At 37.7% G+C, this 13,996-nt stretch overlaps 1 protein-coding gene across 2 annotated transcripts; it reads right to left on the reverse strand.

The window, feature by feature from the left end:
• Positions 1-983: 983 nt before the first annotated feature.
• Positions 984-12,330, reverse strand: si:dkey-191g9.5 (rap1 GTPase-GDP dissociation stimulator 1). 2 transcript variants are annotated; one of them, XM_042736745.1, is made up of 15 exons: positions 11,778-12,330; positions 11,618-11,687; positions 10,361-10,465; positions 9,154-9,276; positions 7,887-8,012; positions 7,122-7,250; positions 6,268-6,393; positions 5,935-6,078; positions 5,652-5,783; positions 5,394-5,528; positions 4,557-4,682; positions 3,872-4,011; positions 3,646-3,772; positions 2,618-2,746; positions 984-2,459 (listed from the first exon to the last, which is right to left on the reverse strand). In XM_042736745.1, the coding sequence occupies exons 2-15, from the start codon at positions 11,634-11,636 to the stop codon at positions 2,332-2,334; spliced, it is 1,689 nt and encodes a 562-aa protein (XP_042592679.1). In that variant the 5' UTR covers positions 11,637-11,687; positions 11,778-12,330; the 3' UTR covers positions 984-2,331. The 2 variants fall into 2 exon arrangements, with proteins under 2 accessions (XP_042592679.1, XP_042592680.1); XM_042736746.1 differs by lacking the exon at positions 11,618-11,687 and having other exon boundaries at positions 11,778-12,328.
• Between the last annotated feature and the right edge of the window lie 1,666 nt (positions 12,331-13,996).

The following is a 13,996-nucleotide window of genomic DNA, read 5'->3' on the forward strand; positions in this document are numbered from 1 at the left end:
TAACTGGTACTCTGACTTCATTACACAAGTTAATTAAAATATTAGGCTACCATGAATGGCAAATAATCAGATTGTAGATAGCAATTGGCATGAAATTAGACAGCAAAGTGATAATTACTGAACTCATTTCCCATCTTTTTCTTTGTTAAGGTAATGAAGGTTTGCTCCCTAGGGTCAATTAAAAGAGCTGTGCTGCAAACAAGTGTTAATACACACTGTTTTCAGTGTCAGCCTGCCTTCTGGTCAAAGTAGTGTTTCTGTTGTCTCCATCTAGTGGTCATGTACAAGAAAGTGGCAAGAATGGAGAGTGATGGCATTTTTGTTTTTAAACTTTCTACATCATCCATGTATAACTCACATACCATGTTATCTCGTACAGTCATATAATTGAAGGAAGAAAATATTTTTTCTAATCTAAAGTGTGTGTGTGTTTAACCACCATTCAACCCGTTTGGGGTTGGTAAGGGATTTTTAATGCTGTCTTATGCTCACTAAAGCTGAATCATGTATCATAAAAATACTTCATAAAAATAGTAATATTGTGAATTAATACTACAGTCTTCTATGTGTGTATGCGTATATGTATAATGACATAATATGTCTTTACTATCACTTTTTATCAATTTAACAGCCTCACTGAATAAAAGTATCAATTAATTCATTTAATTGAAATTGAAATTGATGAATTGATTTATTCATCAATTTCCTGGAAAAAAGTATACAAGTGAGCAGCACAACTATCTCCAACACTGATAATAAATCAGCATATTAGAATGATTTCTGAAGGATCATGTGACCTGTGAAGACTTGGGTAATGGATGATGACAATTCAACTTTTCCTTCACTTGAATAAATTATATTATAAAATGCAATAAAATAGAAAATCATTATTTTAAATTGAAATAATATTGAACAATTTTGATGTTTTTTTTTTTCTCCAGCCTGAACATCACAGTATATAAACAGTATAAAAACAGGCAATCTCACTTTATTTTCACTTTATTGCCAGAAACAAGCTGTTCTGGTAAACCATACACATTACACACAAAAATAGTCTATTTATTTAGAAATGTAATCAACACAGCGCAGCTATGGAGGACGGATAGGGATTGTGCTATCTGTCAAACTGTGAGGAGCCTGGTGATCTTCGGTGCTGCATGAAGCCTTCTAATTGGCCACGGACGAGCCACCTCGCGCATTCAGCTTGTTAAATCGGAAAAGCTTGTGATTGCCCTCAGGCCATTTGTCTCTGGAAATATACAAGCCACACACTCACAGACATGGTTCAAAACATTACTTCCGCTGACACAGTCTTCACTAAATTGCTCTGTTTTGTCGATCATCTGGAGTCTGACCTTGACAGAAACTGAGCAAACAATGTTTAAGACATGGATACAAAGATGCAAACACAACAACCGCATTTACACAACACTGCTAGAGTTATCAATGATGATTGCTTTTTTATTTAGACTTAGGAAGCTTAAGAACTCTTCTTGATATGTTTCTGGCTATTGCTTTCATGATGTGGAGATTCAGTTTTGTGCTCATGGCTAGCTAGAAATAAATGATCAACATGATCAAAGAATCTGCATTAAAAAGCCCTACACCAGAAAACTAAAGTAGTAAGGCCAGCTATGATATGAAAATAGACAACCCAAGACATACTCTTTTCTAACAATATATATTTTACATTCAACATTATATAACTTTAAGATGAAATATCACTTGTGCAGTGCTAATGTACTCTGATAAAAGAAACCACAAGACAAATATAACACTACTCAAATTAAGAGCAGTGCAGTACATTGGTATGCAACATAAAAATTAAATGTTTGTTATTATTTCATTTCCATGGATAGACAGCAAGCTCATAGATAGATACAGCGGCTTCGCTAAATCTAGTGCTCTTATAATGGAAGTCCATGGAGAGTATAATTGCATGTTTGTATGCAGATACTTACTAAGTTATTTTCCACTGAACACTTGAACACTTGTTTCGGAGGGTAGCAGTTTCATTACTGATGCCTGATGGAGAGTCTGTCTCCCTAAAGTTCCTGTTCCTGGGACAGCTGACAACAAATGACATCTATTATGGACAAACTGATTTCCTCCTACTTTAGATGATGAAATCGCACCACATGTCTCCGAGGTGAGCAGGGTACATTTGTATTGCTTTGGTCTGATTTATACCAAGCTATATGGAGTAACTGTGCATGTGTGTGTGTGTGTGTGTGTGTGTGTGTGTGTGTGTGTGTGTGTTTCACTATCCTTATGGGGATGAAATGTCAGAAAATATCCCCACAAGGATATCTGGAAGATGACTTTGCAGGTCTAAGCGGTCTCAGAAAGAACAGCCATCACCGTGTCGGCCTGCTTAGCCAGCTTTGTGCTGGTGTGAGCGGACAGTTTGGACAGGGTGTCCTTCAGGTTTAGAGACGTTATCTGCTCCCGTAACATGCCTGAAGGAGAAAAAGAAGATGGTAAAGAGTGATATATAATTTAGTTCAAAACTAGAGCTCACAGAATCTTGTAATTTCTTGTAATTTGATTAGTTAGTAAGTACAAATCTAATACAGGACTGTCAGAGATCAATCTTTTGTCATTTAGTGGTACTGACTAGAGTTGGCAAGGCTGCAGATGAGGCCTAAAGCACTGAATTTGACCTCCACAGCCACAACAGGGTCATCTAGCATCTTCTGCAAGGTGGGAAGGAGATCTGCATCGCGAAATGGTTCTTGCACTGCCTCTGCACAGAAAGGAAGAAATGGACCACATAACACAAGGAGGTCAATGAGCAGCCCACATGCAAAAGACTGTTAATCTAATAAATGATAACTTGTTTTAATAAGAGAAAATTAGCTTTTGAAAGGAAATGCACAACTTATTTTGACTCGTTAGTTAACAGATCTTGGTTACAGTACTCACAGCTGCAAGGGTGATATTGCCTTAGCATTTAGAATATAACAGATTTTTAAAGCAGAAATATGAAAAATAAATGATTGTTATAGATTGATTTTTCAAGGCTTTGGAAAATTAAGATCAGTTGCTTTAAGAATGTTCTGTAATCATACACAAAACTCTGCTTTCTCATTCAGCTGTCCTTATTGTGAATGTTTATACAACAGTTCAAAAAACAAAAGTTAATATTAAGTAACTGACATTTTAGACACAATATTGTCAGTTACTTGCCCCACCAACAAAAATAGTTCCAAACAAAGCCACAACAGAATGAACTCGCGTGTCTCCAACCAGCACACAAAGGCTGCATCCAAAGATACATACTTTCCTATTATATAATAGGCAAACATGATGAGAAAGGTAGTACTGTATTCTAAATCCCATGAAGCAACAGGCAGGGATGACAATAAAACAACGCAAGGTCACGTAACAATGACAAAAATTTGTGATTTTGAATGCAGCCACAGAAATGGTATTTCTGTCTTGAATGAAGCTGTGTTTTTGAATGATTTGGTTTAATGAATGACTCAATGACTCTCTCATTATGATAATAACCTGCCGGTGTAACAATGTAACCTGCAGAAGGTTGTTGGATGACAAAATAACCTTAAACATTCCTAAAATTCCCTAAACAGGAAATTACATGTATAGTATATTATTTAAATGGAGACAAAGCAAAATTCTTACCGATGTCTATTGCAGAAGCAATGGCCAAAGCGACTAAAGCCTCATTCTGCATGATGACGTGCTCACTGGTTGCCATTGAGATGAGATGTTGGACTCCATCTGCTTTAATCACAGTGTGGATGACTTCCTTTAAAGACAACAGAGGGGGTTATTTTAGATAAACAGCTGATCTGACTATAGTTCCACATGACTACAATTACACATACTGTGTTTGTCTGAAACTCACAGGGTTTCGGCTGTGTCTTATGAGAGCTGCTAAAAGACGGTTGGCCTCGCCTCTGACCCCAGCGTGATCTTTAGCCTCGCACCACTCCATCACCCGTGCTAACAGAACCTCATCCTTCCCTAAAACTGAAGCTGCTTCCTCTATGAGAGGAGAGGGGAGGAAGAGTACAGTAGAAACAAAGAGAGAAAATATGCTAAAAATAACACCAATAATAAAGAGATACCATGGCAGCACTTTAAGGTTTGTTTCCATCTGTATTTAGTTACTCAGATAACCTTTGTTAAGGGAAATTATCACTGGAGCACGGTAATTTAGTTTGTCAAAGCCCTCGCAGGCCTTTTGTCTGCATACAAGGGTGTCTAAAATAATGGAAATTACAGCCTCTTGAACAACAGTTTAAAGTTGTAAAGAGTAATGTTAATTCATCATAGTCACTTGGCAGGTAATTATATAGTTTAGCAAAGCTTTTGTCTAAAAACGACAACATGTTGTTTGTTCGTGTCCTCCTCTTCAAAAGCCAAATGAATGTAGTCACACTTATTCAGTCTATGCACTGCATGAATTTAAGAGTCACTTTTCTCTAAAGTGAATTTGCATGTGAGTTAATTTGATATGTTTATGCATACTAGTCTCTTTAATCTGTGACCTAACTATTCACATAAATGCAGTTTTCTTGAATCATTACCTTGGCCGTCCACCATCATGCGTAAAGTGCCCAGCAGTTTGAACTGGACGGGGGGCATGTCAGAGCGCAGAAGGGTCCTGATCCTCTCTGTGACTCCATCCTCCAACATACGCACCTTATTGGAAGCTACATCAGGAAAACAGAGAGAGCAGGATGACAGATCTAACCACAGACAAGCTGTTAAAATGTCAGATCTGTACTTGTTGGCTAGCTGGTGAATTAGCATAGCCAGTATGTTCTTTTTAGTGAATCTGGCGGTAAATTTGGTTAAGAAACCTGCTGGAAACACCTACACACTTGCATCCCATACTGGGGGCCAATATCCAAACCTGTCCTTGCACTAAACTACACTATATGCAGATGAAAACCCATGTTGTTCTTTACAGGAAACTCAAATATGTATTTGCAAAATGCATTGTTGTAGTGGTCATTCAAAGGGTTGGGTCAGTAAGATTTCTTTTAAAGGAATGAATATTTCTTTTCATCAAGACACTGATCACAATTTATCAAAAGTGACAGTAAAGACTTTTACATTGTTAAAAGTTTTATTTCAAATCAGTGAAGACTGGAATAAAGTCTGCTTTGATATCAAATGAATAAACTGCATTTTAAAATATACTCAAATAGAAAACCATTATTTAACATTGTTATAATATTTCACAATATTACAGTTTTTACTGTATTTATGGTCAAATAAATACAGCCTTGTATGAACTTAAAGAACTTTTACTCCACCGCAAAATGAAAATTTTGTCATTAATCACGTTAAAGGTTAAAAAATCTTACCGGCCCCTCACAAAAATTTAATAGAATTGTACATTGAAAGAAATGTAGAACCTGGAATGGCAAGATTTCTAAGTGCACTGAGGCCAGCGTGCTGCACAGACACATCTCCCTCTGCTACATGCTGCTCCAACAGATCCAGAATACGAGGAACAACTCCAAAATCCAACATCTTCACACAGTTGCTGTCTAAGAAAAAATGAGAGAGAGAGAAAACTATTTTCAATCATTTTAAACTGCAATAAAGTTTGAGTCATTTAAAGTTTGATTCCTTTATCACACTCCACTACAACTCCATGTTTATCTTCTCACCATTTCTGGCAAAGTTAGCAATGGCCAGGGCTCCTGACAACTGCAGCTCAGTATTTGTTGACTGTAGCCAGGAGAGAACATCCTGATACACCATCCCCGTTCCTTCCCCAAAACACTTCTGCATTGATTCATCTGTAAGGACAGGCAGAATAGCATTGCATTGTTGACATATTTCATTAGACTCTGTTATGTTCTAAGGTTGATGGAGTCATAATGGAATAGTCTAAATAGAAAAATCCATTGCAATATGACGTTAGCTGTGAAATAATAGAAAGAGACGTACCTCCCAGTAGGAGGGTGACTATGAGGTTTGAGGCCACCTTTATACTGCAGAGGTCATATGTGTCAGAGCCACCCTGAAGAGTTCGAATCATTTCAGAGAGAGCCTCGGGCACGCCTGCATCCACAAACTGCAGTTTCAGAGCATCTAAAAGACATGAATGTGTAGTCACACAGGGATTTGCAAGGACATGCACAAGTACATTTTTAGCTCACTTCTAGACATCATCAGCAAGAGTAGTGACTGAGGCAAGATTTCAACCAAAGTACGCTACACGAATAATGTTGTATGGTCCAGGCTCACATTTAGATATGGTTTAAATATTATGCAGCTCACCACTCTCTCCCAGTGACCCAAGAACCTCTAGTATGAGATGCCGGCGTTCTGCGTCTGGTGCCCGCTTCAGCTGATAGGTCAAGACCTCCGCCACACCCACTTCCACCAGGGCCTCTCGTGCAGCATCTGAACATAGTGATATCAGTAACTAGATATCAGAGATATTATAAGAATGTTTCTGCGAAAAAGTATAATTGAGAATGAGGTGGCTATAAAAACAAGACTGCATCAATCTTACAGATGCACAATACATTGGTAGTGCAGTGGTTATTGTATATACAATATATTGGTATAAACATATTAACCAATATTGTGTAATTTTGCATGCTCATTTCCCCTATTTTTATATTTAAATTGCATTTGTCATAAAATTGTAAAATGTAAGCTTTAGAAATTTTTTAAATGAAAATCCATTTTTTCATGTAGTACATTATTGTGTAGTTGTGATGCCTAAATTCACTTAAATTAGATTCCTGTTAGATTTTTAGTGTTTATTATTATTATTATTATTATTATTATTATTAAATATTATACATTTATTATGTAAATAAATAAATAAAACTAATAATGTAAATAAATAAATAAATAAATAAATGGTCATGTATTGTTATTTAATCAATTGATTTAATATCAATACATGACCATTTATTTATTTGCATTATTAGTATTATTTTATTTATTTATTTAGTTACTGAATAAATAAATAAAAGCAGGTAAGTATATAATGGAGGTAGGTCTCAACTATAGAACTGTAAAACTGGTGTATCGCTACTCAGTGTGGCAATGTCCAGTCAGCTTTTTTGTTTTTATTATATATGATTTTAAAGCTTCACTGCTCTCTATTTTTGTCTTACCCACATCAGCAAGGTTGCAGAGTGCCAGCAGGCAGACGTTTACCAGCGGGTCATTCTCAGGATACTGCTGCATTATGGCCACCAGCCTGGGGATTACACCGTTCTCCACCAGCTGCGTCTGCTGGACAGCTGAGAGAGAGAGGCACAGGGAGGACGGGTGAGTGGGCACACAAGCACAGACAGCCAAGAGAGGAATTGGCATTGAGAGCTATAGAAGATGTGAGAATACAATGGAAAAAAGGAGCACAGGGAATGAATAGTAATTTATTTTCCTCTGAATGTGTGTAATGGATGCTCAATATGAATAGTCTGTCGAAAGCTAAGCCTCAACAAAACAAAAGCAGAATATTTATATTATCACTTTATGTTTAAAGCATCTTGTTAGGTAGGATGTTTTACTTATAGGACTGATCATAGACAACCTAAGGAACGGCTACTAAGCCATCTTTTGAATATTTAGAATATTTCCCTTTCAGCACAAAGACAGAGCAAACTAGAGACAAGACAAGAATCCCTTCAAACGCAATGTTTTAATGCCAAATGCGGACCAGTGAACCATAATATCATGGGAACTGCGTGTTCAAGAAGTTGAAGGATAAACTGAATCAAGATCCTGACATTTACTATTCAAATGAACTCTGTGGTAAGAATAAAAGCAAAGCAAAAAAGCTTAGCAGAATTGTGCGACCAACTGGAGACACATCAAGACTGTTGGTGAGAAACACGATTGGATAGACTGCAGTTTTCCTGCTCCAATGCACTCACCATTTTCAAAGCAGATCCGTCCAATTGCTCGTCCTGTGTGCAGGAGCTGGTCCTGGTCTGGGCTGTTCAGTAAAGGCATTAATGCGGTCACCAGACCTGCTTCAATACAGCAATCCCTCACTGCAGCTAGCACACAAACACACAAACAAAATAATGGTTGCAAAAATGCCTTTTTTTGTTGTTTTTTTTTGCAGTGATGCCACTGAAGAACCATTCTGGGTTCTCAAATAAACCTTTTAGTGAACAGTTCTTAGAATAACCATTTTTTTCCTAGTGAAAAATAATCTGAAGAACCTTTTTCCACCATAAAGAACCTTTTGCTATGCAATGGAAAGGTTCCGTGGATGTTAAAGGTTCTTCACAGAACCACAGATGCTGATAAGCATCATTTAGACATCATTTAGTCCTCTATCAAGCTGTTTGTAGGATTTCACTGCAAGTTTTATTGTCAATGTGAGGACATCACTCTATGTTGGAATTGACACTAATGGAAATGATTTTTTTTCTTACTTTTTTGTGAATGACAAACTCCTTGGCTAAGGCTAACTGCTAAGGCTAATGTTATTTTCCCTGGAAATCACACAATAAAAATATCCTGTTCACAAGAAATATTTACCTTAATTTCTCTGTTTCCTTCACATATTACATGTCTAATATTTATTTGTATGCTTTTATCCAAGTGACTTACAAATGAGGAACTTACGCAATTTATAACAGAGCCAACAATATTCAGCTTTACAAAAAATGTAATTTCAGTCAAAATTTTCATTATGATGTAAATAACACTACTACTGCGAGTCAAAAATCTGTCCCTCATTGATATAAATCATTTCACACAATAACTATTGAAATTGTTTATGTTTATTTAACTAATTGTGGTATTTAATGTTCAGTGTTCAGAAATTATTATTTCAAGAAATGGTCATGTTGACACATTTCACTTCCATTCTTTTGGGGTAAATACACTGTAATTATGAAAAAAAAAAAAAAAAAAAAAAAAAAAAACATATTACACTTTTAAAGCCCATGTCTATTTTCACAAACTGAGAAAGTCAAAAAGTATTAGGTTGTGCCCCGCTCTGCCCATAATAGTTTTTCATGAAATCATTTATATTTTTGAATGATAGATTGTCTGTGTAAAATAAAGTCTAGGACAAAGATAAAACAATAAAATCAAGGGCCTTTTATTTTCCCCTGAGATATAAAAGTGGCCAAAACTAAAGAAGTATCCACATAAGCAACAGACTGTATTATAAATCTCATTTACCTTCTCTGGCCATCTCTGCCACCAGTAAGGTGACTTGAGAGGTGAGGGGACTCTTCTTCTTCAGGACTTGAGCAAGTATGGGCAGAACACCACTGGACACTATTTTCTCTGCTGTTCCTTTCTCTGGGGATAGAAATTGATGGAATTATTTCATATACTGATGCACTATAAATAAATGCATGTGTTTATTTGGGTAAAATTCCTTACAGTTGTGTGCTCTGTTTTTGTAGACTGGATATCACATTGAATAAAACCAACTGAACGCTTTAACAAAGCTTCCCTATTTTTCACTGAAGTCAAATCAATTTCAGACTGCACTTTCTTCCTGATAGCTCATCCTGTTGCTTCACTGTTTCTTTTATCTCCTCCCTCAGGTTTTATTCTGCGCACTTCAGAGATGCTTTGACACAGAGGCCTCAGAGTAATCTGTTCAAATTCAAAGTGGTAGATGAGGATCTGCTTCGGAGACAGAGATACTAGCAGGAGGAAATCTGTCATTAAAGCATGTTCTCCTCAAGAAAAATATCCACAAGGGCCACGGTGGCAGGTCAAGCTGTCAGAGGAAGCCTAGCTGCCATGGTAACATCTACTTTGTGTTTTTTGCGGGGGCTGCGTTTCCATTTTTAGATGCACTTGCGATCCAAAAGTGCAAGGAATGTGCCAAGAAGGACAGCTGGTGCAAACTAAATTGCGAGAATGAGCAGAAGATGGGGAGTGAAATGGAGTAAAGGAGAGAAAGATTAATGAGATTAACCCGTTCTCTCCTTCGCCTTCCCTCTCTGCCTCTCTCAAATGTAAATGCGGATTACTTGTCTCCTACTTGTGCCCCAAATCTGCTAGCGGGAAGATAAGCTGACCCTCTGCTGCCCCCTACATTGGATTGTCTTCCCACACACACACACTTGCACACACACACTCACACACAGAGTACTTTAAGTAGGCAGAGGCAAATAGCAGCTCACAGCAGGATGAGTGTGTAATGAGTGCGAGGCTAAATGGTGCCCTCACTCAGTAGGGCTTCTGGCATCAACAGACGTCATTTTCTCATGTGATCGCGTTTTTTTACAGGTTCTCTTAAGGGTCATGGCACCAGGATTGGATGTTGCAATAAACAACCATATAGATATGAATGAAAAACAGATTTATGTAATGACGGGTTGACAGATATGTAATTAGATGGAGGGGTAGTTATTTAGTGTAAACTCACTCTTCTCTAATAGGAGGTTGAGTAGAACATCCAGATGAGGCTTCAGCTCCTCCTCCACAAGCTCTGTGCTGACACTGATGGCTTTCAGGGCCTCACTGAGAGATTCTGGAACACAATCATGAGCATCATTACATCACCAACTGCCGCACAACATTTACTAACAAGACATTGTCATGATGATTCATAACCATCTCAGTTATACTACAGATACAGCTGAGCTTATCCATGCATTCAGTGAATTTCCCATGCACATTATTAGACTGAAATATAAAGAACTAAACTGAATGTCTGTATTATGATATTGGTATTGGGTTGATGTCGGATATTTGTGCGTGGTAATTTACCCAATTTTTCTTTTAGATTACATTAAACATTTACTTTTAAAGTAAAGCAATTTATTTCAAGTCGACATGAAATGGAACTGCAATTGTGTATCACCCCTATTCTGACATATATCTGAGTGAAATGGCATTTGAAAAAGAAAAATGTAGGATGGGACATGATGTGGTCCACTTGGAATTGATTAGATGGTTGTTGTTTGCTAATTGCTGCTATTTCTTGAGTGACAGGTTGCTGTCCTTACACTGATGCACAAGTCATTAGAGAAGAGATGCCATTGCAATTAATGCTTTTGGTTAAAGAATTTTTTTTCATAGAATTAATGATGTGTATGTATAAATTATTTATAATAAATACTGCAAATATTGCATACAAATTAGGACTGTCAGTTTTGATTTTATGGTGATATTAAAGTTAAAATCAAGATCAAGCATTGTCTGTGAGTTGTTCAGCCTGTGGATAAACACATCAATGAAAAATAATTCCTTTTAACCATAGTATATATTACACAGCAGTACAGGTCATACACTATCTGCTGTTTTCCCCTTTGCACACTATGACATTCATTCCCTGAAGCAAACAATGACAAAATAAGAGAGAGACGATTCTGTATCTCTTCTGTAAGTAATCACCCCGATAATCCCTGGTAAGCAGAGTGAAAATAGACATAGAGGAGGGCTATCACACCTCTCCCTTCCCCACACTCCCTGTGATCCACAATAGATATGTCCTGCAGTAAGACCTCTCCATTATAGTTGTAAAGGGCAGGCTGGAAAGCAGCAGTGCGTATGAGAGCTGGGCGGGGGTTGAGGATACCCTGGGGCTCTCATTAACTCTGGGTGTCTGGCTCCCAGCATGCCCTTATTTAAACACCTACACGCTGAGGATACACCTCTTAATCAATGGGGTTCCGCTCACCTGAAGGGTTAATCACCATTCGATTGCTCTGAACCTGAGGAAGTGTGACCTTTAGATGCAGATGGCGTATCTGTTCAAAGTTACACATCTTGTATTACAGTAAACAACTCGAAGCAGAAGCTCAAAGAGGATTTGCAAAGGAGAGATTTGAATCACTTACCTATGTCTGCCATGACCACAGGTCCTGTGAGTCTCTGTGTGTGTCTCGGCGGTGTGTGGTTAGAGAGGCAGCCCTCCACGAGGCAGGATGGACGGCTCCAGCCCTGAGATCGCCTGAAGTCAGTGAAGCAGCCGTGCCTCTCCTCTCCTCTGCTTAGCTCCTCACCCTTCCCGTTTGTGCTGATCACACATGCGTATTCTTCTGGTCCCTCGCTGTCATTCACTCCCTCACTTTCACTCTGCGCCTCTCAGTGATGCTGCATCCACTTTGGCTAATTCACATGCCCTATTATTTCTGTGTGTGTGTGTGTGTATGTGTGTGTGTGTCTCTTGCCGATGCAATCCTCCCCACCCTGGTCCTCGGCTGTCTGGCAGTATTCTTGCTGCCTCTCCCTCCCTTCCTCCTCATAATACATTCTAAATCCTAAAGCTGCTCAAAGCTCATCATTTGACAATTAGCCTGGGGAAGACGCTGAGGCTGACACACTACCCTCAGTTCTTAAACATGTTTTGCACTGCAGTTGTACACTCCTCCATCTTTGGGTATTATTACAGCGCAAACATGAAATATGAACACTTGGTCTGTTGCCCAGGGGATCTGGCAGCTATTTATCAAGATATTACTGTGGCTGTCTCAGTGGGGAAGACTCATTTAAAGGGACAGCTCACCCAAAAAAAGGAAAAACCTTTAGTCAGGTTATGTCATTCTAAACCATTTTGACTTAATTTTTTGTGTGAAAAACAAAGGGAGTCGTTTAGCAGAAAGTCCAAACTGCTGTATTCCTGTATAATGAAAGTGGATGGAGACCAGGGGCATTCTGCCTGGTAACTGCTTTAGTGTTCCACACAAAAAAAGAGTCATAAGGGTTTGGAATTTGTCATAGAATACTATAAAACAAAATTGCAGGTTGTCATGAAGGTGGCGCAAGTAGTTGCATGACAAGAGCAGAGCAGTTAATGATAAATATATTTGTGTTCACACCAACAGACATTTACTGTGAGCGTGCTAAAGTCGTGGATTCTGATTGGCTGTCAGTGTTTTTATCGTTTAGCAGATGTACAAAAGGCCTGTTCACAACTAGGACATTTTAATAATTGTTTTAATAATTGTTCTAATTATATGAGAACAGGGACGTCCATACCTCAGCTACAATGATAACAACACAGAGAAACAGTATCATTGGAATCACTTTCAGAATAATTTTCTTTCCAGTTAATCAGACAGCCAATCAGAATCCGCCCAACTTAAAAACTCAAGCATTTAAAGCGACAGATGGCATATCTGCAGCTCACATTTATAATAAACAGAACACTATCGTGCACTTGCGTGGACGGTAATATATTTATCGTTAGCCTATAGTTATAATTAGGGTTGGGAATTGTTATAAATTTTCCGGTTCCATGAAAATTATTAAACAACTATTAAAAAAATAGTAGTAATGAAAAATGCACAATACTCCACTCAATGCTGAATACTGTTTATTACTTTCTGTCAACTTAATTTAAAGGTTGGCAATGTCAAAATTCAACATATGTTACAGTATACGGATCTTCATTAATAGGGTTGGGTATAGTTAGAAATTTTCCGATTCTGGTTCCATTTAAATGAACTATTATTATGTTTTTTTACAGTTTTACTATGATTGAATGTAGTGTTGCTGGAAAGTAGTAAGTAAAGTTGAGTAATGCAAGTCCATCAATCAGCATGTGCTTCAAAGTTGATGTTTTTTACACTATCAATAACATTTTTTGCTTTTCAAGCAGGAATAAGCTGGTTGGCCAAATAGTCCTTTGAGGACTAAGACACTTGTTCATTTCCCTAAATTAATGAAATATAAACTGTTATACTTATAACCATGTATACACACACTCCATAAAGCCCCTATTTTACAAATAATAATGCAGTCAGGAGATGATGTGATGCAATGAGTGGTTTCCACATTTTTCCACCTGTACTCTAAATAATCTAACCGTCATACTTACATAACAATAGCAGTCTATTTATTTAGTGGTCCAAGTTAAAGTCATATGTAGCCTATATTAATGACAGTATGGGACAAATATAATGTAATTTAGTGGTGGCAGGTGCTGCGCGCTGCCGGTACAGGTACAGTCAGACAAAACGACGTGCACGTGTTCACGGTTCAGGTTCTTTTCAAAAAACAGAACCGGTTCCCAACACTAGTTATAATTTTTGTTACAAATATTCCTTAAATCTGA

This window comes from Cyprinus carpio, chromosome B13, assembly GCF_018340385.1.
Source record: "Cyprinus carpio isolate SPL01 chromosome B13, ASM1834038v1, whole genome shotgun sequence".
NCBI classification, from domain to species: Eukaryota; Metazoa; Chordata; class Actinopteri; order Cypriniformes; family Cyprinidae; genus Cyprinus; species Cyprinus carpio.